At 45.4% G+C, this 27,393-nt stretch overlaps 2 protein-coding genes across 2 annotated transcripts in view; one reads left to right on the forward strand and one right to left on the reverse strand.

Annotated features, from left to right (window-relative positions):
* Positions 1-18,840, forward strand: LOC311147411 (rab GDP dissociation inhibitor alpha-like). Its single transcript, XM_084184111.1, has 11 exons — positions 1-235; positions 1,125-1,232; positions 1,473-1,572; positions 1,913-2,047; positions 2,209-2,407; positions 2,601-2,732; positions 2,961-3,060; positions 3,495-3,666; positions 4,007-4,151; positions 15,389-15,443; positions 15,563-18,840. Exons 1-11 carry the CDS (start codon positions 191-193, stop codon positions 15,713-15,715), a joined length of 1,344 nt encoding a protein of 447 aa, XP_084040237.1. The 5' UTR covers positions 1-190; the 3' UTR covers positions 15,716-18,840.
* LOC311147408 (inter-alpha-trypsin inhibitor heavy chain H6-like) overlaps positions 18,838-27,393 on the reverse strand; it is a gene marked incomplete at its 5' end in the record, with an annotated part of 27,262 nt that continues 18,706 nt past the window's right edge. The window contains 7 exons of the mRNA XM_084184108.1: positions 18,838-19,941; positions 20,101-20,505; positions 21,314-21,427; positions 21,681-21,731; positions 21,880-21,903; positions 23,602-23,643; positions 24,303-24,335. Coding sequence (XP_084040234.1) covers positions 19,682-19,941; positions 20,101-20,505; positions 21,314-21,427; positions 21,681-21,731; positions 21,880-21,903; positions 23,602-23,643; positions 24,303-24,335 — 929 coding nt within the window. The 3' untranslated portion in view covers positions 18,838-19,681. The remainder of the gene's footprint in view (positions 19,942-20,100; positions 20,506-21,313; positions 21,428-21,680; positions 21,732-21,879; positions 21,904-23,601; positions 23,644-24,302; positions 24,336-27,393) is intronic.

The raw sequence follows: 27,393 nt of genomic DNA on the forward strand, positions 1-27,393 counted from the left end.
GTGTGTGGACCATATTCCACTTAGAAATGATAACTGATTATAAATGAATACATACTAACTTAAAACGGCATCTAACCAACATATATTTGCGATAAATTGCGTCCGTTCTTCCACTTGGTTTCTTTTTCTGCCAATTCCCTGAAATTCCACAAGGCAAAAGAGGGCGAGACAGGAGAGGCGGTTATACAATATGGATGAGGAATATGATGTGATCGTTTTGGGCACCGGACTCACGGTAAGTAGGCTAATCAATTTGATTTGCTTCATATTAAGGCTTGGCTTGGTGATGTAGCAAACTAAACTTTACATTTATGAAGTTTGCCAATGTTTCCTTATTCATCCAATAATGCAATTGATAGGAACATCTGCATCCCTGGCTGACTTTAGGAAAATGTGATGGTAAAAAGCCTATCTGCCCCAAAGCTGATACGATATCATTGAATAATGGATACAATTAGGCAACAATTTATTTGGATACATTTGTGTTGTCAATACATTGTTCATTCGTTGTGCAGCATCTTTAGGCGTAGCCCCAGAGTGAAGGTGTAGTGGCCTTCATTGAACAGCATTTGCGCAGGTCTGGGAATGGTTTAAAATAAATAGAACCTCTCCCTAGTACTGTATAATGTTTCGTAGACTCGCCTCAGTCATCACACCCAGTTCCATATTCGAGGCAAATGTGTACAGAGTTTACAATAAGACAAAGCCGACATTTTACGAGTACGATGGACGATATACATGTCATAAAATAATCTTTTTTTAGTGCAGACAGTTAATGATTTAGCCTGGCTATGAACAATATACACTACACTCATTTAATTTTGGGTGGCAGATGCAAAGAGATAAAAATTGTATTTTCTTTATTTATACTACAATTGTTATTTTTTTTAATGAATAGGATTATTAGTATTATTTTATTATTAGTACAGTATTATTGTTATGCCTCAGATATCGGCTGGCGCTTGCGTACATCTTGTCCCTCCCTCTTACCCCCCCCCCCCCCCCCCCCCCCCCCCCCTCTCTCTCTATCTATCTATCTCTCCCTCCTCATACACACACACACACACACAATTGCTTTTTTAATACAAATGTTGATTCATATTTTGCCTTTCATTTTGTTTTAGGAATGCATCCTCTCTGGGATCATGTCTGTGAATGGAAAGAAAGTTCTGCACATGGACAGGAACCCCTACTATGGAGGTGAAAGCTCCTCTATCACCCCTCTGGAAGAGGTAAGGGCTGGGAACATTGTGGATCTAATGGTCATCATTTTGTGTGTCAATATCCACTCAAATATTCAATCATATTTCATATATTCCAGTGTTCCACCCAGTCCTCTATGGTTTAAATCAGATATTTTATTCTCCTGTATCTTCCTGTCACTTCTGCCCCAGGTTAATGGTTTTACATTTGTAAGAGTAGTAAGAGTCTTTATTGATGTTTTCACTCGTGCATATATTTCCCTTCCACAGCTGTACAAGCGGTTTGAGCTGCCTGACAGCCCTCCAGAGTCTATGGGTCGTGGAAGAGACTGGAATGTGGACCTCATCCCCAAATTTCTTATGGCCAATGGTCAGTTGTGGGATTATTTAATTTTTTGCACATGAGAGATACCATTAAAACCATTAGATGAATGAATATTCCTGTTACCAATCGATACATACAGAACCAACCAGTACACCAATAGCCTCAATCATAAATCATGTGGCTCAGTTACTCAACGTATTCATGTATGCAGACCATCACCACATAATGAGGATAAGTAGGAAGTAGAATTTACCCAAGAAAAAATGCAAATCGCCATCATGATACCAATAAAGCAAAATATGACATGGCTGTTGATGAAACATGGTGATACCTTGAAGTTATTAAATGAAGACCATCCTTTCTGTCTGTCAATCCAATAAAACAGGTCAGCTTGTGAAGATGCTGCTATACACAGAAGTGACACGATACCTGGACTTCAAAGTAGTGGAGGGTAGTTTTGTGTACAAGGGAGGAAAGATCTACAAGGTGCCCTCAACTGAGACTGAGGCGCTAGCTTCAAGTAAGTTTGAATATACAGTAAACTGTACTTTAGATCGTGTTGTGAGTTCGCTATATGTACCATCATGTTTGACATTTATTAACGTTTTCCTGCTATATATACAGTATAGTATCGTATATGAGGCAGAGCTTTCACATTTGTTTTTATCACGTGTCCTCCAGATCTTATGGGTATGTTTGAGAAGAGAAGGTTCCGGAAATTCCTAGTGTTTGTGGCCAACTTTGACGAGAACGACCCTAAGACCTTCGAGGGCGTCGACCCCAAAGTCACCACAATGAGAGATGTGTACAAGAAGTTTGACCTGGGTCAGGATGTCATCGACTTCACTGGCCACGCCCTGGCCCTCTACAGGACAGACGAGTAAGAGCACTTAGATCGATTATTAGTCACTAATTAGATTAGGCATTATTACCCCTATCAGGAAGTAAACTGAAATTCCAAGTTCATGCATTGAAAAGCATTGAAGAAATTTTAATTTTAGTGCACTTCCTGAATTGAAATGGAATTGACCCATACCCTGACTCCTATTGATCATGTGTCTCCCTTTCTCCAGCTACCTTGATGTGCCCTGTTTGGAGACCATAAATCGCATCAAGCTGTACAGTGAATCCCTGGCCCGATATGGGAAGAGCCCCTACCTGTACCCCCTCTATGGCCTAGGGGAGCTGCCTCAAGGATTCGCCAGGTCTGTGTGTTACATTTGTAATCCCTAAATCTCTATGTCCTTTCTTTAGTAAGACAAAGCTGTTCATGTTGAATTCTGATCTTAAGTCACTCAGGATAAGGATAAAATAGTCTGCTAAAGCTAACTGACTAAATTGTAAATGTTAAACGTCTTCAATAGTGTATTAGCCTATTATTAGCATATTTATAATAAAGTATCATTCATAGTCTCTCTCTCATACATTGTTAGGTTGAGTGCAATTTATGGAGGAACCTACATGCTCAACAAACCAGTGGAGGAGATAGTGATGGAGGATGGTCATGTGGTGGGAGTGAAGTCTGAGGGAGAGGTAAAATCACAATCTAATCAGTTCTATAAAATCACAATCTAATCTATCTATAAAATCACAACCTGAACTATCTATAAAATCACAACCTGAACTATCTATAAAATCACAATCTAATCAGTTCTATAAAATCACAATATAATCTATCAATAAAATCACAACCTGAACTATCTATAAAATCACAATCTAATCAGTTCTATAAAATCACAATCTAATCTAATCAGTTCTATAAAATCACAATCTAATCTATCTATAAAATCACAATCTAATATGTCTATAAGATCCAATCTCTTTACCATATAGTAAAGTAGTCAAGACTATTGATAATGCACTGAAGAAAAGTGAACAATACCTGCACATATACAATTGGTAGAAGAGAGAAAATACAGTATGTTAGATTGACACTGTTGTCTTCTATGTTGTCCTTCCCTTGTCAGGTGGCTCGGTGCAAACAGCTGATCTGTGACCCCAGCTACATCCAGGACCGCGTGCGGAAGGCAGGCCAGGTGATCAGGGTCATTTGCATCCTCAGCCACCCCATCAAGGACACCAACGATGCCAACTCCTGTCAGATCATCATCCCTCAGAACCAGGTCAACCGCAAGTCAGGTGAGGGGTGGACCAAATACAGGTTGACTAAGATGGGATGTTTCTGACTTCCTATTGTCATATGTTCTCTCTACCTGTAAGTTTACCTCACATAAATTATAAAAGCCGTGTTGTTGGAGAGTGAAAAAGTATAGAAAAGTCAAATTGTAAAATCTCAATTGATACATAATTAGGTACCAGAAAAGCAAAGTGACTGCCACAGAGCATATTTGTGAGGCATATTTTATACTGAAGAATATATGTCTCATACAGTATATACTGTATGTCTACGTCTACCTTTGAATTCATCAAGACCTTTTCCTTATCCCTGAACTGATCTAACTTGTGTTCTGTCCTCCAGACATCTACGTGTGTATGATCTCCTACGCCCACAATGTGGCGGCCCAGGGGAAGTACATCGCCATTGTCAGCACCACCGTGGAGACCAACGAGCCTGAGGCTGAGATAGAGCCTGCTCTGGAGCTGCTGGAGCCCATTGACCAGAAGTATGTCTCTACTCCCTCTTCCTCCTCTCTACTCCCTCTTCCTCCTCTCTACTCCCTCTTCCTCCTCTCTACTCCCTCTTCCTCCTCTCTACTCCCTCTTCCTCCTCTCTACTCCCTCTTCCTCCTCTCTACTACCTCTTCCTCCTCTCTACTACCTCTTCCTTCTCTCTACTCCCTCTTCCTCCTCTCTACTCCCTCTTCCTCCTCTCTACTACCTCATCCTCCTCTCTACTCCCTCTTCCTCCTCTCTACTCCCTCTTCCTCCTCTCTACTCCCTCTTCCTCCTCTCTACTCCCTCTTCCTCCTCTCTACTCCCTCTTCCTCCTCTCTACTACCTCTTCCTCCTCTCTACTCCCTCTTCCTCCTCTCTACAACCTCTTCCTCCTCTCTACTACCTCTTCCTCCTCTCTACTACCTCTTCCTTCTCTCTACTCCCTCTTCCTCCTCTCTACTCCCTCTTCCTCCTCTCTACTACCTCTTCCTCCTCTCTACTCCCTCTTCCTCCTCTCTACTCCCTCTTCCTCTCTACTACCTCTTCCTCCCCTCTACTCCCTCTTCCTCCTCTCTACTACCTCTTCCTCCTCTCTACTCCCTCTTCCTCCTCTCTACTATCTCTTCCTCCTCTCTACTACCTCTTCCTCCTCTCTACTCCCTCTTCCTCCTCTCTACTCCCTCTTCCTCCTCTCTACTACCTCTTCCTCCTCTCTACTACCTCTTCCTTCTCTCTACTCCCTCTTCCTCCTCTCTACTCCCTCTTCCTCCTCTCTACTACCTCTTCCTCCCCTCTACTCCCTCTTCCTCCCCTCTACTCCCTCTTCCTCCTCTCTACTACCTCTTCCTCCTCTCTACTCCCTCTTCCTCCTCTCTACTACCTCTTCCTCCTCTCTACTCCCTCTTCCTCCTCTCTACTCCCTCTTCCTCCTCTCTACTCCCTCTTCCTTCTCTCTACTCCCTCTTCCTCCTCTCTACTCCCTCTTCCTCCTCTCTACTCCCTCTTCCTCCTCTCTACTACCTCTTCCTTCTCTCTACTCCCTCTTCCTCCTCTCTACTCCATCTTCCTCCTCTCTACTCCCTCTTCCTCCTCTCTACTCCCTCTTCCTCCTCTCTACTACCTCTTCCTCCTCTCTACTCCCTCTTCCTCCTCTCTACTCCCTCTTCCTTCTCTCTACTCCCTCTTCCTCCTCTCTACTCCCTCTTCCTCCTCTCTACTCCCTCTTCCTCCTCTCTACTCCCTCTTCCTCCTCTCTACTACCTCTTCCTTCTCTCTACTCCCTCTTCCTCCTCTCTACTCCCTCTTCCTCCTCTCTACTACTTCTTCCTCCTCTCTACTACCTCTTCTTCCTCTCTACTCCCTCTTCCTCTCTACTACCTCTTCCTCCTCTCTACTCCCTCTTCCTCCTCTCTACTACCTCTTCCTTCTCTCTACTCCCTCTTCCTCCTCTCTACTACCTCTTCCTCCTCTCTACTCCCTCTTCCTCCTCTCTACTACCTCTTCCTCCTCTCTACTCCCTCTTCCTCCTCTCTACTCCCTCTTCCTCCTCTCTACTCCCTCTTCCTCTCTACTACCTCTTCCTCCTCTCTACTCCCTCTTCCTCCTCTCTACTACCTCTTCCTCCTCTCTACTCCCTCTTCCTCCTCTCTACTATCTCTTCCTCCTCTCTACTCCCTCTTCCTCCTCTCTACTACCTCTTCCTCCTCTCTACTCCCTCTTCCTCCTCTCTACTACCTCTTCCTCCTCTCTACTCCCTCTTCCTCCTCTCTACTCCCTCTTCCTCTCTACTACCTCTTCCTCCTCTCTACTCCCTCTTCCTCCTCTCTACTACCTCTTCCTCCTCTCTACTCCCTCTTCCTCCTCTCTACTACCTCTTCCTCCTCTCTACTCCCTCTTCCTCCTCTCTACTCCCTCTTCCTCCTCTCTACTCCCTCTTCCTTCCTCTCTACTCCCTCTTCCTCCTCTCTACTCCCTCTTCCTCCTCTCTACTCCCTCTTCCTCCTCTCTACTCCCTCTTCCTTCTCTCTACTCCCTCTTCCTCCTCTCTACTCCCTCTTCCTCCTCTCTACTCCTCTTCCTCCTCTCTACTCCCTCTTCCTCCTCTCTACTCCCTCTTCCTCCTCTCTACTCCCTCTTCCTCCTCTCTACTCCCTCTTCCTCCTCTCTACTCCCTCTTCCTTCTCTCTACTCCCTCTTCCTCCTCTCTACTCCCTCTTCCTCCTCTCTACTCCCTCTTCCTCCTCTCTACTCCCTCTTCCTCCTCTCTACTACCTCTTCCTCCTCTCTACTCCCTCTTCCTCCTCTCTACTCCCTCTTCCTTCTCTCTACTCCCTCTTCCTCCTCTCTACTCCCTCTTCCTCCTCTCTACTCCCTCTTCCTCCTCTCTACTCCCTCTTCCTCCTCTCTACTACCTCTTCCTTCTCTCTACTCCCTCTTCCTCCTCTCTACTACCTCTTCCTCCTCTCTACTACCTCTTCCTCCTCTCTACTCCCTCTTCCTCCTCTCTACTCCTCTTCCTCCTCTCTACTCCCTCTTCCTTCTCTCTACTCCCTCTTCCTCCTCTCTACTCCCTCTTCCTCCTCTCTACTCCCTCTTCCTCCTCTCTACTCCCTCTTCCTTCTCTCTACTCCCTCTTCCTCCTCTCTGACTTCCCTCTTCCTCCTCTCTACTTCCCTCTTCCTCCTCTCTACTCCCTCTTCCTTCTCTCTACTCCCTCTTCCTCCTCTCTACTCCCTCTTCCTCCTCTCTACTCCCTCTTCCTCCTCTCTACTCCCTCTTCCTTCTCTCTACTCCCTCTTCCTCCTCTCTACTCCCTCTTTCCTCCTCTCTACTCCCTCTTCCTCCTCTCTACTCCCTCTTCCTCCTCTCTACTACCTCTTCCTCCTCTCTACACCCTCTTCCTCTCTCTACTCCCTCTTCCTTCTCTCTACTCCCTCTTCCTCCTCTCTACTCCCTCTTCCTCCTCTCTACTCCCTCTTCCTCCTCTCTACTCCCTCTTCCTCCTCTCTACTACCTCTTCCTTCTCTCTACTCCCTCTTCCTCCTCTCTACTACCTCTTCCTCCTCTCTACTACCTCTTCCTCTCTACTACCTCTTCTCCTCTCTACTACCTCTTCCTTCTCTCTACTCCCTCTCCTCCTCTCTACTCCCTCTTCCTCCTCTCTTACTACCTCTTCCTCCTCTCTACTCCCTCTTCCTCCTCTCTACTACCTCTTCCCCTCTACTACCTCTTCCTTCTCTCTACTCCCTCTTCCTCCTCTCTACTACCTCTTCCTTCTCTCTACTCCTCTTCCTCCACTCTACTCCCTCTCTCCTCTCTACTCCCTCTTCCTCCTCTCTACTACCTCTTCCTCCTCTCTACTCCCTCTTCCTCCTCTCTACTTCCCTCTTCCTCCTCTCTACTACCTCTTCATCCTCTCTACTCCCTCTTCCTCCCTCTACTCCCTCTTCCTCTCTACTACCTCTTCCTCCTCTCTACTCCTCTTCCCCTCTCTACTACCTCTTCCTCCTCTCTACTCCCTCTTCCTCCTCTCTACTATCTCTTCCTCATCTCTACTCCCTCTTCCTCCTCTCTACTCCCTCTTCCTCCTCTCTACTACCTCTTCCTCCTCTCTACTCCCTCTTCCTCCTCTCTACTCCCTCTTCCTCCTCTCTACTCCCTCTTCCTTCTCTCTACTCCCTCTTCCTCCTCTCTACTCCTTCTTCTTCTCTCTACTCCCTCTTCCTCCTCTCTACTCCCTCTTCCTCCTCTCTACTCCCTCTTCCTCCTCTCTACTCCCTCTTCCTCCTCTCTACTCCCTCTTCCTCCTCTCTACTACCTCTTCTCCTCTCTACTACCTCTTCCTCCTCTCTACTCCCTCTTCCTCTCTACTACCTCTTCCTCCTCTCTACTCCCTCTTCCTCCTCTCTACTACCTCTTCCTTCTCTCTACTCCCTCTTCCTCCTCTCTACTACCTCTTCCTCCTCTCTACTACCTCTTCCTTCTCTCTACTGACCTCTTCCTCCTCTCTACTTCCTCTTCTCCTCTCTACTACCTCTTCCTCCTCTCTACTCCTCTCCCTCCTCTCTACTCCCTCTTCTCTCTACTACCTCTTCCTCCTCTCTACTCCCTCTTCCTCCTCTCTACTCCCTCTTCCTCCTCTCTACTCCTCTTCCTCCTCTCTACTACCTCTTCCTTCTCTCTACTCCCTCTTCCTCCTCTCTACTCCCTCTTCCTCCTCTCGACTACTTCTTCCTCCTCTCTACTACCTCTTCTTCCTCTCTACTCCCTCTTCCTCTCTACTACCTCTTCCTCCTCTCTACTCCCTCTTCCTCTTCTCTACTACCTCTTCCTTCTCTCTACTCCCTCTTCCTCCTCTCTACTACCTCTTCCTCCTCTCTACTACCTCTTCCTTCTCTCTACTCCCTCTTCCTCCTCTCTACTCCCTCTTCCTCCTCTCTACTACCTCTTCCTCCTCTCTACTCCCTCTTCCTCCTCTCTACTACCTCTTCCCCTCTACTACCTCTTCCTTCTCTCTACTCCCTCTTCTCCTCTCTACTACCTCTTCCTTCTCTCTACTCCCTCTTCCTCCTCTCTACTCCCTCTTCCTCCTCTCTACTCCCTCTTCCTCCTCTCTACTATCTCTTCCTCCTCTCTACTCCCTCTTCCTCCTCTCTACTCCCCTCTTCCTCCTCTCTACTACCTCTTCATCCTCTCTACTCCCTCTTCCTCCTCTCTACTCCCTCTTCTCTCTACTACCTCTTCCTCCTCTCTACTCCCTCTTCCTCCTCTCTACTACCTCTTCCTCCTCTCTACTCCCTCTTCCTCCTCTCTACTATCTCTTCCTCATCTCTACTCCCTCTTCCTCCTCTCTACTCCCTCTTCCTCCTCTCTACTACCTCTTCCTCCTCTCTACTCCCTCTTCCTCCTCTCTACTCCCTCTTCCTCCTCTCTACTCCCTCTTCCTTCTCTCTACTCCCTCTTCCTCCTCTCTACTCCTTCTTCCTTCTCTCTACTCCCTCTTCCTCCTCTCTACTCCCTCTTCCTCCTCTCTACTCCCTCTTCCTCCTCTCTACTCCCTCTTCCTCCTCTCTACTCCCTCTTCCTCCTCTCTACTAACCTCTTCCTCCTCTCTACTACCTCTTCCTCCTCTCTACTCCCTCTTCCTCTCTACTACCTCTTCCTCCTCTCTACTCCCTCTTCCTCCTCTCTACTACCTCTTCCTTCTCTCTACTCCTCTTCCTCCTCTCTACTACCTCTTCCTCCTCTCTACTACCTCTTCCTTCTCTCTACTCCCTCTTCCTCCTCTACTCCCTCTTCCTCCTCTCTACTACCTCTTCCTCCTCTCTACTCCCTCTCCCTCCTCTCTACTCCCTCTTCCTCTCTACTACCTCTTCCTCCTCTCTACTCCCTCTTCCTCCTCTCTACTCCCTCTTCCTCCTCTCTACTCCCTCTTCCTCCTCTCTACTACCTCTTCCTTCTCTCTACTCCCTCTTCCTCCTCTCTACTCCCTCTTCCTCCTCTCTACTACTTCTTCCTCCTCTCTACTACCTCTTCTTCCTCTCTACTCCCTCTTCCTCTCTACTACCTCTTCCTCCTCTCTACTCCCTCTTCCTCTTCTCTACTACCTCTTCCTTCTCTCTACTCCCTCTTCCTCCTCTCTACTACCTCTTCCTCCTCTCTACTACCTCTTCCTTCTCTCTACTCCCCTCTTCCTCCTCTCTACTCCCTCTTCCTCCTCTCTACTACCTCTTCCTCCTCTCTACTCCCTCTTCCTCCTCTCTACTCCCTCTTCCTCCTCTCTACTCCCTCTTCCTCCTCTCTACTCCTCTTCCTCCTCTCTACTCCCTCTTCCTCCTCTCTACTCCCTCTTCCTCTCTACTACCTCTTCCTCCTCTCTACTCCTTCTTCCTCCTCTCTACTACCTCTTCCTCCTCTCTACTCCTCTTCCTCCTCTCTACTATCTCTTCCTCCTCTCTACTCCCTCTTCCTCCTCTCTACTACCTCTTCCTCCTCTCTACTCCCTCTTCCTCCTCTCTACTCCCTCTTCCTCCTCTCTACTCCCTCTTCCTTCTCTCTACTCCCTCTTCCTCCTCTCTACTCCCTCTTCCTCCTCTCTACTCCCTCTTCCTCCTCTCTACTCCCTCTCCCTTCTCTCTACTCCCTCTTCCTTCTCTCTACTCCCTCTTCCTCCTCTCTACTCCCTCTTCCTCCTCTCTACTCCCTCTTCCTCCTCTCTACTCCTCTTCCTCCTCTCTACTACCTCTTCCTCCTCTCTACTCCCTCTTCCTCCTCTCTACTCCCTCTTCCTTCTCTCTACTCCCTCTTCCTCCTCTCTACTCCCTCTTCCTCCTCTCTACTCCCTCTTCCTCCTCTCTACTCCCTCTTCCTCCTCTCTACTACCTCTTCCTTCTCTCTACTCCCTCTTCCTCCTCTCTACTACCTCTTCCTCCTCTCTACTACCTCTTCCTCTCTACTACCTCTTCCTCCTCTCTACTACCTCTTCCTTCTCTCTACTCCCTCTTCCTCCTCTCTACTCCCTCTTCCTCCTCTCTACTACCTCTTCCTCCTCTCTACTCCCTCTTCCTCCTCTCTACTACCTCTTCCCCTCTACTACCTCTTCCTTCTCTCTACTCCCTCTTCCTCCTCTCTACTACCTCTTCCTTCTCTCTACTCCCTCTTCCTCCTCTCTACTCCCTCTTCCTCCTCTCTACTCCCTCTTCCTCCTCTCTACTACCTCTTCCTCCTCTCTACTCCCTCTTCCTCCTCTCTACTCCCTCTTCCTCCTCTCTACTACCTCTTCATCCTCTCTACTCCCTCTTCCTCCTCTCTACTCCCTCTTCCTCTCTACTACCTCTTCCTCCTCTCTACTCCCTCTTCCTCCTCTCTACTACCTCTTCCTCCTCTCTACTCCCTCTTCCTCCTCTCTACTATCTCTTCCTCATCTCTACTCTCTTCCTCCTCTCTACTCCCTTTTCCTCCTCTCTACTACCTCTTCCTCCTCTCTACTCCCTCTTCCTCCTCTCTACTCCTCTTCCTCCTCTCTACTCCCTCTTCCTTCTCTCTACTCCCTCTTCCTCCTCTCTACTCCTTCTTCCTTCTCTCTACTCCCTCTTCCTCCTCTCTACTCCCTCTTCCTCCTCTCTACTCCCTCTTCCTCCTCTCTACTCCCTCTTCCTCCTCTCTACTCCCTCTTCCTCCTCTCTACTACCTCTTCCTCCTCTCTACTACCTCTTCCTCCTCTCTACTCCCTCTTCCTCTCTACTACCTCTTCCTCCTCTCTACTCCCTCTTCCTCCTCTCTACTACCTCTTCCTTCTCTCTACTCCCTCTTCCTCCTCTCTACTACCTCTTCCTCCTCTCTACTCCCTCTTCCTCCTCTCTACTCCCTCTTCCTCCTCTCTACTCCTCTTCCTCTCTACTACCTCTTCCTCCTCTCTACTCCTTCTTCCTCCTCTCTACTACCTCTTCCTCCTCTCTACTCCCTCTTCCTCCTCTCTACTATCTCTTCCTCCTCTCTACTCCCTCTTCCTCCTCTCTACTACCTCTTCCTCCTCTCTACTCCCTCTTCCTCCTCTCTACTCCCTCTTCCTCCTCTCTACTCCCTCTTCCTTCTCTCTACTCCCTCTTCCTCCTCTCTACTCCCTCTTCCTCCTCTCTACTCCCTCTTCCTCCTCTCTACTCCCTCTCCCTTCTCTCTACTCCCTCTTCCTTCTCTCTACTCCCTCTTCCTCCTCTCTACTCCCTCTTCCTCCTCTCTACTCCCTCTTCCTCCTCTCTACTCCCTCTTCCTCCTCTCTACTACCTCTTCCTCCTCTCTACTCCCTCTTCCTCCTCTCTACTCCCTCTTCCTTCTCTCTACTCCCTCTTCCTCCTCTCTACTCCCTCTTCCTCCTCTCTACTCCCTCTTCCTCCTCTCTACTCCCTCTTCCTCCTCTCTACTACCTCTTCCTTCTCTCTACTCCCTCTTCCTCCTCTCTACTACCTCTTCCTCCTCTCTACTACCTCTTCCTCTCTACTACCTCTTCCTCCTCTCTACTACCTCTTCCTTCTCTCTACTCCCTCTTCCTCCTCTCTACTCCCTCTTCCTCCTCTCTACTACCTCTTCCTCCTCTCTACTCCCTCTTCCTCCTCTCTACTACCTCTTCCCCTCTACTACCTCTTCCTTCTCTCTACTCCCTCTTCCTCCTCTCTACTACCTCTTCCTTCTCTCTACTCCCTCTTCCTCCTCTCTACTCCCTCTTCCTCCTCTCTACTCCCTCTTCCTCCTCTCTACTACCTCTTCCTCCTCTCTACTCCCTCTTCCTCCTCTCTACTCCCTCTTCCTCCTCTCTACTACCTCTTCATCCTCTCTACTCCCTCTTCCTCCTCTCTACTCCCTCTTCCTCTCTACTACCTCTTCCTCCTCTCTACTCCCTCTTCCTCCTCTCTACTACCTCTTCCTCCTCTCTACTCCCTCTTCCTCCTCTCTACTATCTCTTCCTCATCTCTACTCCCTCTTCCTCCTCTCTACTCCCTTTTCCTCCTCTCTACTACCTCTTCCTCCTCTCTACTCCCTCTTCCTCCTCTCTACTCCCTCTTCCTCCTCTCTACTCCCTCTTCCTTCTCTCTACTCCCTCTTCCTCCTCTCTACTCCTTCTTCCTTCTCTCTACTCCCTCTTCCTCCTCTCTACTCCCTCTTCCTCCTCTCTACTCCCTCTTCCTCCTCTCTACTCCCTCTTCCTCCTCTCTACTCCCTCTTCCTCCTCTCTACTACCTCTTCCTCCTCTCTACTACCTCTTCCTCCTCTCTACTCCCTCTTCCTCTCTACTACCTCTTCCTCCTCTCTACTCCCTCTTCCTCCTCTCTACTACCTCTTCCTTCTCTCTACTCCCTCTTCCTCCTCTCTACTACCTCTTCCTCCTCTCTACTACCTCTTCCTTCTCTCTACTCCCTCTTCCTCCTCTCTACTCCCTCTTCCTCCTCTCTACTACCTCTTCCTCCTCTCTACTCCCTCTCCCTCCTCTCTACTCCCTCTTCCTCTCTACTACCTCTTCCTCCTCTCTACTCCCTCTTCCTCCTCTCTACTACCTCTTCCTTCTCTCTACTCCCTCTTCCTCCTCTCTACTATCTCTTCCTCCTCTCTACTCCCTCTTCCTCCTCTCTACTACCTCTTCCTCCTCTCTACTCCCTCTTCCTCCTCTCTAATCCCTCTTCCTCCTCTCTACTACCTCTTCCTCCTCTCTACTACCTCTTCCTTCTCTCTACTCCCTCTTCCTCCTCTCTACTCCCTCTTCCTCCTCTCTACTACCTCTTCATCCTCTCTACTCCCTCTTCCTCCTCTCTACTCCCTCTTCCTCTCTACTACCTCTTCCTCCTCTCTACTCCCTCTTCCTCCTCTCTACTACCTCTTCCTCCTCTCTACTATCTCTTCCTCCTCTCTACTCCCTCTTCCTCCTCTCTACTCCCTCTTCCTCCTCTCTACTACCTCTTCCTCCTCTCTACTCCCTCTTCCTCCTCTCTACTCCCTCTTCCTCCTCTCTACTCCCTCTTCCTTCTCTCTACTCCCTCTTCCTCCTCTCTACTACCTCTTCTTCCTTTCTACTACCTCTTCCTCCTCTCTACTACCTCTTCTTCCTCTCTACTCCCTCTTCCTCTTCTCTATTCCCTCTTCTTCCTCTCTACTCCCTCTTCCTCCTCTCTACTCCCTCTTCCTCCTCTCTACTCCCTCTTCCTCCTCTCTACGACCTCTTCTTCCTATACTACCTCTTCTCTGATTGTCTTGGTCCTCTGTAGCTCAATTGATAGATCATATGGTGCTTGCAACACCAGGATAGTGGGTTCAATTCCCGGGACCACCCATACATAACATTTATGCATGCATGACTGTAAGTCGCTTTGGATAAAAGCGTCTGCTAAATGGCATATATTATATATATATTATATATACACTACCGTTCAAAAGTTTGGGGTCACTTAGAAATGTCCTTGTTTTCGAAAGAAAAGCATTTTTGTCCATTAAAATAACATAAAATTGATCAGAAATACAGTGTAGACATTGTTAATGTTGTAAATGGCTGTTGTAGCTGGAAACGGCTGCTTTTTAATGGAATATCTACATAGGCGTACAGAGGCCCATTATCAGCAACCATCAGTCCTGTTTTACAATGGCACGTTGTGTTTGCTAATCCAAGTTTATCATTTTAAAAGGCTAATTGATCATTAGAAAACCCTTTTGCAATTATGTTAGCACAGCTGAAAACTGTTGTGCTGATTAACGAAGCAATAAAACTGACCTTCTTGAGACTAGTTGAGTATTTGGAGCATCAGCAATTGTGGGTTCGATTACAGGCTCAAAATGGCCAGAAACAAATAACTTTCTTCTGAAACCCGTCAGTCTATTCTTGTTCTGAGAAATGAAGGCTATTTATTCCATGCGAGAAATTGCCAAGAAACTGAAGATCTCGTACAACGATGTGTACTACTCCCTTCACAGAACAGCTTAAACTGGCTCTAACCAGAATAGAAAGAGGAGTGGGAGGCCCCGGTGCACAACTGAGCAAGCAAGATGACAAATACATTAGAGTGTCTAGTTTGAGAAACAGGCACCTCACAGGTCCTCAACTACTCATTCAAGGGTTTTTCTTTATTTTTTACTATTTTCTACATTGGCATCTTCATTAAATAGTACCCGCAAAACACCAGTCTCAACGTCAACCGTGAAGAGGCGACTCCGGGATGCTGACCTTCTAGGCAGAGTTGCAAAGAAAAAGCCATATCTTAGACTGGCCAATAAAAATAAAAGATGAAGATGGGCAGTCTGAGCTATGGCTTTTTCTTTGCAACTCTGCCTAGAAGGTCAGCATCCCGGAGTCGCCTCTTCACGGTTGACGTTGAGACTGGTGTTTTGCGGGTACTATTTAATGAAGATGCCAATGTAGAAAATAGTAAAAAATAAAGAAAAACCCTTGAATGAGTAGGTGTGTCCAAACTTTTGACTGGTACTGTATATATATATATATATATATATATATATATATATATATATATATATATATATATTTATTTACATTGACATTGACATTTTAGTCATTTAGCAGACACTCTTATCCAGAGCGACTTACATATTATATATTTATATATATTATATTATACTGTATATCTTGTGTTGTTTCATCACTGTCCAAAACTCAGCTCGTACGATGTGTGCTATCACAAATGAATGTAATTAATAGCAGTAAGGAGGCTTTTGTAAGTCAATGACTGACATCTTCCCTCTTTATCTGTAGGTTTGTGTCCCTCAGTGACCTCTATGAGCCCACAGATGATGGTACTGAGAGCCAGGTGAGTCAAACACATCTAGATATACCTTCTATATTGCTAAAACCTCACCTTTCTGAGACATGTTTTAGGACAAGGCAGTGGAGTGAAAAAAAATTGTTGTGATTTTATGTCTCGTTCAGATATTTGCCTCGTCAGCCTACGACGCCACCACTCACTTCGAGACCACCTGCAACGACATCAAGGACATCTACAAGCGTATGACCGGAAGCGACTTTGACTTTGAGAACATGAAACGCAAACAGAACGATGTGTTTGGGGAGGGTGAGCAATGAGGAGGGAGGGTCATCAGGGAGAGGGCGGGGCAGAGAAGGGAGTGAAGAGGGGGTTCATGGAAGAAAGCAGAACATATGGTTGAGGTGGTTGAGGGCAGGGTAAAGAGTACAAAGGGGTAAAGAGTTAAATCATTTACAGATTGTAGGGGCAGGGTACTGGGTAGGGTACTGTATATGGGAGATGGTGGGAGTGTTCAGGAGAGTTCTAGAAGGTTCTAGAGTAGACAGTGTGGTTCTGCCTTTCGGTTATTGTCCTCCTTTTTCTCCCACCCTCTTCTGAGGTCTCCGTACTCAAACATATTTAAAACACACACACAGCACGCACACATTGTTCCAAGACTCACATTCCCTATCTCTATCTCTCACTGAAAGGCAGGGTTGATATGGTCTCTCATTCCATTTTAAACTACATGTCTAAACTATGATCATTAGAGGTAGACCTATTCATTGTCGTTGCAATTTCAAAAGTCTTTTCACTTTTCGACATGCATGCATACACAGTAGTATTGTACATAGAACATGATGACGCGGCAGCGTTCTGAAGGCTTGGCCATTCTCACACTGATCATTCCATTCTATCAACCCTGCTTTCACCGTGTTCTCTTCCTACTTACTGGTCTTTTACCTGTGTTACTTATTAAATAGACAACTGCTCTTTTTTCGGCAAATCTCTCTCGGTCAGACAAAATGTTTTAAAATAAAAAGTTATTATATCAATAGGCTGTTCTGTCAAACTGATAGTGCTCACTTTGCAGTGCTGTTGAGTTCTCTGTGCTAGCAGGCAAGCTAACCGGTGGCTAACTCTTCTGTTGTCCCTAAAACCACGTTTTATTTCTCTGTTTGTTGTGTGAAGTCAAAGTTATGATTTGAATGGTTTACGTTCTTTCTTTTTTTAATTGTTAAGGGTTTTATTTCTCAATATTTGTTGCACATTTTCACTTGCTGAAGTTATGAAGTTTACTGAATTTGAAATGGAAACATGGACTGTAATACTCTGAAGTGGACTTTATGAGGTCAAACTGAAAAGGGAATGTGTTGTGTAGAAGAGTGAGAGAGGACGGTTACAGTGAGGGTCTGTCTGGAGGCTAGGCATGTTGGTGAGGTTACATGAATACGTTTTTCATTAAATGAGAAAGTCTAAACAGGGTCCTTGGGACGTCCCCATTGAAGTTGAAATGGTTAGGGTTAAGCTTAGGGTTAGGTAAGGGTTGTGGTTATAGTTAGGTTTAGGGTAGGGATGTCCCAATGATCCCGTATAGCATTAACCAAGTTTTACTCAAAAGGTAAATCAGATCACTACATGTTGAGATACGATGAAGAAGGTGAGAAGACCTAATGTAGTTAGGGACTGTCGCAGACTTGAGATCAGGAAAGTATTGCTTTTGTGTGAAAGAAGGAAGACTGAACTCTCGGCTTGTAGTGAAAGGAAGCTCCAGATCATTGTTGTGGTCTAACTAACCCTTGTTGTGTATGTCACACAGAGAGACTAATTCCCTTTGGACTCCTGCTAGGCAACCTTACAGTAGCAAGTGGAGGGAAAAGCGGACACTCCCAAAATGTAAAACACTTAACAGAATGCACCATTACAAAAAGTCCTGAGGCCTCTATATGAAGTGCCTCCCCAGAGTATGAACCAATTGCTTTTACTTGGTTTTAGCCTTAATTTGGGGTCTTATCCAATATGTTTGGGTTCTTAAATAATTGGATCATTTCATTATATTTAAAAACAATGTTATCTGTAGATCATTCCTGTGCTTAGAGGGATATTGATGTCAGTTGGTTGACTTGATGCTGCAAATGTCTTGTGTCTTTCATGACTGCTAACTGTGAACATTGTATTTCCACTAACTACCACCCACATAGTCTACTATAACATAGAGATAGAATCTTAGAATTCTATTCATTCTATTTCTATGGTCTAGTAAATCCTATGGTTCTGTGGAGTGGACTTGGCTGGGCCCTAATGTGAGTCTCCTCCATTGTAGCGACTCTTAACCTCCATTCTGTCAGACCCTTTGGTGTTAGCTGTGTTCTCTTCATCTATATGTTTCCAGGCATGACATTTTGTTTTGAGGTTTGGATCTGCAGCTTGGTCAGTTATTTACAGTACAGTACATATCAATTGTGGGCAGCAATGCTGAGATAGATGCCACAACCTTTCCCTTCAAATACGATTACAGTAACATGGTGGACCTTAGTGGGAATTATTGCGCATCCCTTCCTGTAGTCCCTCTATACCTATATCTCTAAACCCCTCAGTTATCACATATTTGGGGTGGCTTTATGTGTCTTATTAGTACAATGCTCTTATTTATTTGATTTCACTGACGTTATTGTGATGGAAGGTAATGCTGAATATGCTTCTCTGCTATTAGTTTGTTATATTATCATAACGTAACTGATCTCAAAGTGATGCATATATGCCGACTTCATTGTTTTAGTTTTGTTGTTATTTGCTGTGTCATGTATCATGTTTGACCTGATTTAGTGGTTATTATTACAGTTTTACATGGGTTAAACATGAACAGGTCTTATAACAGGTTGTGATGGAGGACGGTAGGACAATAGCAACAGCCTGGTCCTCAATCATAGGGTTCAATTAAGCTTTCAACCTTTTAGTCCAGTCATCTTTTAGACAAATTTCTACAGTTTCAGACTGTGCACAGTTTTAACATTGTGTGAATTTCATACTGGACTCATGTTAGCTTGGTGAATAGTATTGAGTTTACTCTGCAAGCGTACCTAGTTATATTTGGACATTTATCCCTTCCTCACCAGACACTGTCTTCTCTTTTTATTTTATTTTAACAAAAGCCTAAACTGTGGTTTACTGTATTCATTTAATTGTTTTGGCCTTTGACTAATATTATTGATGACATCCCTTGACGTTGAGGAAAACATAGGGAAGACTGAGTAGTAAACGACTTACAGTCCTTTGTTTGATCACTAGGATGTGAACAATGCTTAATAATGTCTTGTGTAACAAACAAATCAAATGAATTCAACTATGATCGAAATGATAGAAAAAAATTAAAAGCACATGGCAAACCTGAAAAGTCAAATCCAAAGTGTCTGAGTGTCAATGTGTTTTAACATAAATAAATAATTTTCTGTGTAAAACTACCTACCCCAATAAGACCAAAACGAGTTCCATAGACAATCTTTTATAAGATTTAGTCATTTTAGGAATATACATACTTATACTTCACAACAAAAATACAACTCTGACACTGTTTATAAAATTCCACATTGCTCAAATCAAATGATCTATTAATATATTTGTTATAACATTGGAATTATAAAAGTACTTATGAAACATGATTTGTGTGAACGAGAGTTTGGAATTAGCTGTATGTGAAAATCAAGCAGCATTTGTCTGCAGAAGTATACAGAAAATGAAGATATCTTACTGTTGCATTGTTAACAGCAGAAGGAGAAGTCTGTCACTATTGTTGTTTCAGAAAGGACTGGTGCAATGACATCATCCCATCTCCTTTATTTATTAATGTCTGACACCTGTGTGAATTACCTCATCATTCTTTAGCATACTTACTGGACTCTCTCTGTCTCTCTGTCTCTCTTTGTCTCACTCTTTTCTCATTGTCTCTCATTGTATTTGTCTCTCTTGTTCTCTCTTTCTCTCACTCTCTTTTTCATAATCATGAATATGCATTCATGCACACTGCCACCGGTGCTCTCAGAAGAGAGAGTAATAACCCACTATGTGACATCGGTATGGAAGGCTAGCCAGCAGCACCCTAGTCCCAGTGCTGTTTGTCCTTACAGAGACACTGTAGTTTCCCATGGCCTGAGCTACCCAGCTTTGAGGTGGAGGGGATAGCTAGATGAGTGTCTCGGTTCCAATCTCCATACTAGCATACCACTTAATATAAAGCAATGAATTAGGCATGTATTGTATTCTAAGTAGTGTGCTAGGATGGACATTTGAAAAGAGCCAGTGAGTATTTACAGGTGATCCACCACATAGCTCTGGTAGGGATGCCTCAGCAGTCTCTCCACCTGCGCCTTGGGCACGACCCAACACCTGCCCAGATGACCTTTCCTCACGGTGTCCTTCAGGGTTTTGTCCTGTAGGGTGACGGGCATGTGTATCGCCCCCCACCTCAGCACCCCCCTGGACAGCACCCTCTCTTTACTGGGATGGGGCAGTGTGTCATGAGGGTCCTTTATCGGTGTGACACTCATGTCAGCATGCTGAAACTGGCCTGTTGGGACGAGAACAAGGAGGGCAATCAATCAATCACTAAATCAATACATATTTATATATTTTTCTAAAGCCCTTTATACAGCAGGGGCTTTAGGGTCAGGTGTAAAAAGACAAAGAAACCGGTTTAAAGTAATTGAAGAGTGAAAAGGGAATGTACCCAGTAGTCCTTGGGTTGAAGGAGAGAGGCCCTGTCCATCAGTGATGTAGAATCCGAGGTGTGCCATCTGCAGGTAGCTGGGGTGTTTGTAGTGGTGGAAGAGAACCAGGAAACGAATGTCCTTCGTCAGCTCGATCCAACAGCTCTGATGGAAGTCATTTCTGATTTCCATGGAAACCATCACGCCCTGCCTTGTCACATATCCCTGCTGATTGGTGGGTAGGGTGTCCCGCCCCTCCCCCTCTACCACCACGGCATCCAATGAGAGGGTGATCACTATGGCGCCCAGCCCACCTGTCCCGCCCCTGGCAGCGGAGATGGTTATCTGGTCAAAGTAAGTACGGGAGCGGTCTTCAACGTCTTGTTTGGACGGAGCCCCCATCAAATGACCATCCACCATGATACCTTAGACGAGAGGAAGACAAGGGTTGGTATTGGTATTTTATTAGGATCCCCGTTAGCTGTTGCAAAAGCAGCATCTACTCTTCCTGGGGTCCACACAAAACATGAAACATGACATAATACAGAACATTAATAGACAAGAACAGCTCAAGGACAGAACTACATACATTTTTTTAAAGGCACACGTAGCCTACATATCAATACATACACACAACCTATCTAGGTCAAATAGGGGAGAGGCTTTGTGCCGTGAGGTGTTGCTTTATCTGTTTTTTTAACCAGGTTTGCTGTTCATTTGAGCAATATGAGATGGAACAGAGTTCCATGCAATAATGGCTCTATATAATACTGTACGCGTTCTTGAATTTGTTCTGGATTTGGGGACTGTGAAAAGACCCCTGGTGGCATGTCTGGTTGGGTGTGTGTGTCAGAGCTGTAAATTGACTATGCAAACAATTAGGGATTTTCAACTCATTAATGTTTCTTATAAAAAGAAGAAGTGATGCAGTCAGTCTCTCCTCAACTCTTAACCAAGAGAGACTGGCTTGCATAGTATTTATATCAGCCCTCTGATTACAATGAAGCGCAAGATGTGCCGCTCTCTTCTGTTAACTGTGTGTATGCATGCGTGCATGGCATGGCAGCATTTACAGGATGAATGTGTTCGTATTAATGAGTTCCCATTCTAATCTGTTCCTATACTATGTTAGAGTGCTTCTCAAATTATACGGCATATTGCTAAAATGGAATTACATGGCAGTAATATAAGATGACAGTTCTGCCCTTGTCTTGGTAGTCTGTGCTGACTAACCTCTCTCTGGGTCTTCCATCAGTCTCAGTACATCGTTGGCCCTGCCGTCCACCGTGAAACACAGATTCTGTTTCAGCTTAGGGAGCTGGACCACAAAGTGAGGGTCTCCATCAACTTCAGAATAAAACATGTTGGACGTGAAGAAAACAGAGGTGAGAAACCTTAACTTTCACAGTCATATGTTATGTCATGTCATGTTAAGTAATGTTATATCATGTTGTGTCATGTCATGTTATGTAATGTTATATCATGTTGTGTCATGTCATGTTATGTCATGTTATATCATGTTGTGTCATGTCATGTTATGTCATGTTATATCATGTTGTGTCATGTTATGTCATGTTATATCATGTTGTAGACCCCTTACCAGAAGAGGAGAAGACTCTGACAGAGCTCATTCTGGAGGGGGGGCCCGGCCCTGGAAGGACAATAGGTACAACTGAGACTATGTCGATCTCATCTGTCTGAAGCACTGAAACCAATGACAGGTCAGAGCCTGGCTACTGGCATCTCTGAAGTACATTCATCTTATGCTAGACTACATAGAAATACAATTAGATACTTACGAGGATTTGATGCTGATTCATCCCCTGAAAACATGTTAAACATCTGTATCAACTTAGAAACATACAAAGTATCCACATGGCCAACACAACTAAACAGTTATATATACAGTACCAGTCAATAGTTTGGAGACACCTAGGGTTTTTCTTTATTTTTACTATTTTCTACATTGTAGAATAATAGTGAAGACATCAAAACTACGAAATAACACATACGGAATCATGTAGTAACCCAAAAAGTATTAAACAAATCAAAATATATTTAATATTTGAGATTCTTCAAAGTAGCCACCCTTTGCCTTGATGACAGCTTTGCACACTCTTGGCATTCTCTCAACCAGCTTCATGAGGTAGTCACCTGGAATGCATTTCAATTAACAGGTGGGCCTTGTTAAAAGTTAATTTATGGAATTTCTTTCCTTCTTAATGCGTTTGAGCCAATCAGTTGTGTTGTGACAAGGTAGGGTTGGTATACAGAAGATAGCCCTATTTGGTAAAAGACGAAGTCCATATTATGGCAAGAACAGCTCAAATAAGCAAAGAGAAATGACAGTCCATCATTACTTTAAGACATGAAGGTCAGTCAATCCGGAACATTTCAAGAACTTTTAAAGTTTCTTCAAGTGCAGTCGCAAAATCCATCAAGCGCTATGATGAAACTGGCTCTCATGAGGACCGCCACAGGAAAGGAAGACCCAGAGTTACCTCTGCTGCAGAGGATAAGTTCATTAGAGTTACCAGCCTCAGAAATTGCAGCCCAAATAAATGCTTCACAGAGTTCAAGTAAGAGACACATCTCAACATCAACTGTTCAGAGGAGACTGTGTGAATCAGGCCTTCATGGTCGAATTGCTGCAAAGAAACCACTACTAAAGGACACCAATAAGATGAAGATACTTCCTTGGGCCAAGAAACATGAGCAATGGATATTAGACCGGTGGAAATATGTCCTTTGGTCTGATGAGTCCAAATTTGAGATTTTTGGTTCCAACCGCTGTGTCTTTGTGAGACGCAGAGTAGGTGAACGTATGATCTCTGCATGTGTGGTTCCAACCGTGGAGCATGGAGGAGGAGGTGTGATGGTGTGGGGGTGCTTTGCTGGTGACACTATCTGTGATTTATTTAAAATTCAAGGCACACTTAACCAGCATGGCTACCATAGCATTCTGCAGCGATACGCCATCCCATCTGGTTTGCGCTTAGTGGGACTATCATTTGTTTTTCAGAAGGACAATGACCCAAAACACCTACAGGCTGTGTAAGGGCTATTTTACCAAGAAGGAGATTGATGGAGTGCTGGCCTCCACAATCACCCGACCTCAACCCAATTGAGATGGTTTGAGATGAGTTGGATCGCAGAGTGAAGGAAAAGCAGCCAACAAGTGCTCAGCATATGTGGGAACTCCTTCAAGACTGTTGGAAAAGCATTCCTCATGAAACTGGTTGAGAGAATGCCAAGAGTGTGCAAAGCTGTCATCAAGGCAAAGGGTGGCTACTTTGAAGAATCTCAAATATAAAATATATTTTGATTTGTTTAACACTTTTCTGGTTACTACATGATTCCATATGTATTATTTAATAGTTTTGATGTCTTCACTATTATTCTACAATGTAGAAAATTATTATTCTACAATGTAGAAAATAGTAAAAATAAAGAAAAACCCTTGAATGAGTAGGTGTGCCCAAATGTTTTGACTCATACTGTATTTGTCAGCTATGACTTACAAGAGTCATAGTCGAGGTCATAGTCGTAGGTTGCATCATAATCTGAAAGATTTAATCAGATGGACATCATTAGACACCAGACAGACACAGACAGTTAAAACATACCCTCTGGGGGCTGTCATCATAATCTCTATGGAAGAAACAACAGCTTTTAAGATACAACAACATGAATGTTGTTACAATGAATCTGTTTTTCATGACAGGGAAGTAAGAGAGATAACTCACCTTTAACCACCTCCATATCTAAGGAAGAGCATTGAGAAAACACAGATTAACACAGTTTAAAGGACCACTTCATCACTTTTTAACCTCATATCCACTATCTCTGTATTCAAATACAGCATGCATCCCTTCCAATAATTATATTCCATTATATGTTGTGCAACAAACAGAGGTAAAACTGAATGATAAAACTGAAGAAAAAAGGGTTCCAAAAGGATTCCGGCTGTCCCCAAAGGATAACCCTTTTTGGTTCCAGGTAGAACCCGTTTTTGGTTCCAGGTAAAACTCTTTTGGGTTCCATGTAGAACCCTCTGTGTAAAAGGTTTGACATGGAACTCAAAAGGGTTCTATCTGGAACCAAAAAGGTTCTACCTGGAACCAAAAAGTGTTCTTGAAAGGGTTCTCCTATGGGGACAGCCGAAGAACCCTTTTAGGTTCTAGATAGCACCTTTTTCTCTAAGAGTGTATGGTTGATTCACCTTTTCTATGGATCTGAATGGAATCGGAGACATCTGGTGGAAAGAAGTGGAACATGTCACAACAAAGAAAAGGCAGATTGATAGTACAGTGCCCGTGGTGCATTCGAATGAACATTTACATTTTAGTCATTTAGCAGACTCTCTTATCCAGAGCGACTTACAGTTAGTGCATTCATCTTAAGATAGCTAGGTGGGACAACCACATATCACAGGCATAGAAAGTACATTTTACCTCAATAACGTAGCAGTCAGTAGAGTCAGAGCTAGAAGGGGGGGGTCAAGTGCAATTAATGGTTAAGTGTTCTTTTTTTATATTATATATATAAATATATATATATTAGGGGTGGGAGGGCCAGGAGACCTGAGGTGGCAGAACGGAGTGCTCGGGATGGGGTGTAGGGTTTGAGCATAGCCTGAAGGTAGGGAGGGGCAGTTCCTCTTGCTGTTCTGTATGTAAGCACCATGGTCTTGTAGTGGATGCAAGCTTCAACTGGAAGCCAGTGGAGTGTGCGGAGGAGCGGGGTGATATGAGAGAACTTGGGAAGGTTGAAAACTAGGAAGGCTGCTGCGTTCTGGATAAGTTGCAGGGGTTTGATGGCACAAGCGGGGAGCCCGGCCAACAGCGAGTTGCAGTAGTCCAGATGGGAGAGGACAAGTGCCTGGATTAGGACCTGCACCGCTTCCTGTGTGAGGTAGGGTCGTACTCTACGGATGTTGTAGAGCATGAACCTGCAGGTGCGGGTCACTGCGTTGATGTTTGCAGAGAACGACAGGGTGTTCTCCAGGGTCACGCCAAGGTTCTTTGCACTCTGGGAGGGTGACACTGTGGAGTTGTAAACCGTGATGGAGAGGTCTTTGAGTGGGCAGGCCTTACCCGGGAGGAAGAGCAGTTCCGTCTTGTCGAGGTTGAGCTTGAGGTGGTGGGCCAACATCCAAGTTGAGATATCTGCCAGTCACGCAGAGATGCGTGTTGCCACCTGGGTGTCAGAAGGGGGGAAGGAGAAAAGTAGTTGGGTGTCATCCACATAGCAATGATAGGAGAGACCATGTGAGGATATGACGGAGCCGAGTGACTTGGTGTATAGAGAGAAGAGGAGAGGGCCTAGGACCGAACCCTGGGGGACACCACTAATGAGAGTACGTAGTGCAAACACAGATCCTCTCCACGTCACCTGGTAGGAGCGGCCTGCCAGGTAGGATGCAATCCAAGAGTGTGCATAGCCTGAGACGCACAGCCCTGAGAGGGTGGAGAGGAGGATGTGATGGTTCACGGTGTCAAAGGCAGCGGATAGATCTAGGAGGATGAGAACAGAGGAGAGAGAGTCAGCTTTGGCAGTGCAGAGAGCCTCCGTGACACAGAGAAGAGCAGTCTCGGTTGAGTGACCCGTCTTGAAGCCTGACTGGTTAGGGTCAAGAAGATCATTCTGAGAGAGATAACGAGAAAGAAAAGAAACAGAAAGAAAAGAAACAAGGGATACAGGCCTATAGTTTTTGACATCAGATGAGTCGAGTGTTGGTTTCTTGAGGAGGGGAGCAACTCAAGCATTTTTGAAGTCAGAGTGGACGCAGCCAGTGGTTAGGGATGAGTTGATTAGGGAAGTGAGGAATGGGAGAAGGTCTCCAGAGATGGTCTGGAGAAGGGAGGAGGGAATGGGGTCGAGCTGGCAGGTTGTCAGGCGGCCAGACCTCATTAGTCGCAGGATGTCATCTGGAGAGAGAGGGGAGAAAGAGGTCACGGCGTAGGGTAGTTCTGTGTGAGTGAGACCAGTGGACTCAATAGGCTGTGAATGAGTAGCGGATGTTGTCAACCTTTTTTTCAAAGCGGTTGACAAAGTTGTCCGCAGAGAGGGAGGAGGGGGGGGGGGGGGGGGAGGGGAGGGGTGGAGGATTAAGGAGGGAGGAGAAGGTGGGAAATAGTTTCCTAGGGTTAGAGGCAAAAGCTTGACATTTAGAGTGGTAGAAAGTGGCTTTAGCAGCGGAAACAGAGGAGGAGAAGGTAGAGAGGACGGAGTGAAAGGATGATAGCTCCTCCGGAAGTTTAGTTTTCCTCCATTTTCTCTCTGCTGCCTGCAGCCCTGTTCTGTAAGCTCGCAATGAGTCACTCAGCTACGGAGCAGGAGGGGAGGGCCGAGCCAGCCTGGAGGAAAGGGGACAGTGCGAGTCATAGGATGCGGAAAGGGAGGAGAGTAGGGTCGAAGAGGCAGAATCAGGAGACAGAAGGGAGAAGGATTTAGCAGAAGGGAGAGATGATAGGATAGAAGAGGAGAGAGTAGTGGGAGAGAGAGAGCGAAGATTGCGAAGATTGCGAAGACGCATGACCATCTGAGTAGGGTTAGGGTTGGAGGAAAGGAAGAAAAGGAAACAAAGTAGTGACCAGAGACCTGGAGGGGGGTTGCAGTGAGATTAGTGGGCGAGCAGCCTCTAGTAAAGATGAGATCAAGTGTATTGCCTGTCTTGTGAGTTGGAGGGGATTGGGAAAGGGTGAGGTCAAAAGAGGCAAGGAGGGGAAAGAGAGAGTTGGAAAGAAATGAATCGAAGGCAGATGTCGGGAGGTTGAAGTCACCAAGTACGAAGAGCGGTGAGCCATCGTCAGGAAATTAGCTTATCAAAGTGTCAAGCTCATTGAGGAGCTCTCTAAGGGCACCTGGTGGGCGATAGATGACAATAATGTTAAGCTTGAGTGGACAAGAGACAGTGACAGCATGGAATTCAAATGAGGAGATGGACAGGTAAGAGAAGGAGAAAATAGAAAATCTCCACTTAAGAGAAATGAGTAGACCTGTGCCACCACCGCGACGACCAGATGCTCTCGGACTATGAGAGAAAACATAATCACGTAAAGAAAGAGCAGCTGGAGTAGCAGTGTTCTCTGGGGTGATCCATGTCTCCGTAAGGGCCAAATAGTCAAGAGACTGAAGGGCAGCATAGGCTGAGATGAACTCAGCGTTCTTGACCGCAGATCGGCAATTCCAAACACTGCCAGAGACCCGTTATTCATTTTACATTTACATTTTAGTCATTTAGCAGACGCTCTTATCCAGAGCGACTTACAGGAGCAATTAGGGTTAAGTGCCTTGCTTAAGGGCACATC

This window comes from Coregonus lavaretus (genome assembly GCF_964263955.1).
Source record: "Coregonus lavaretus genome assembly, chromosome: 20".
NCBI classification, from domain to species: domain Eukaryota; kingdom Metazoa; phylum Chordata; class Actinopteri; order Salmoniformes; family Salmonidae; genus Coregonus; species Coregonus lavaretus.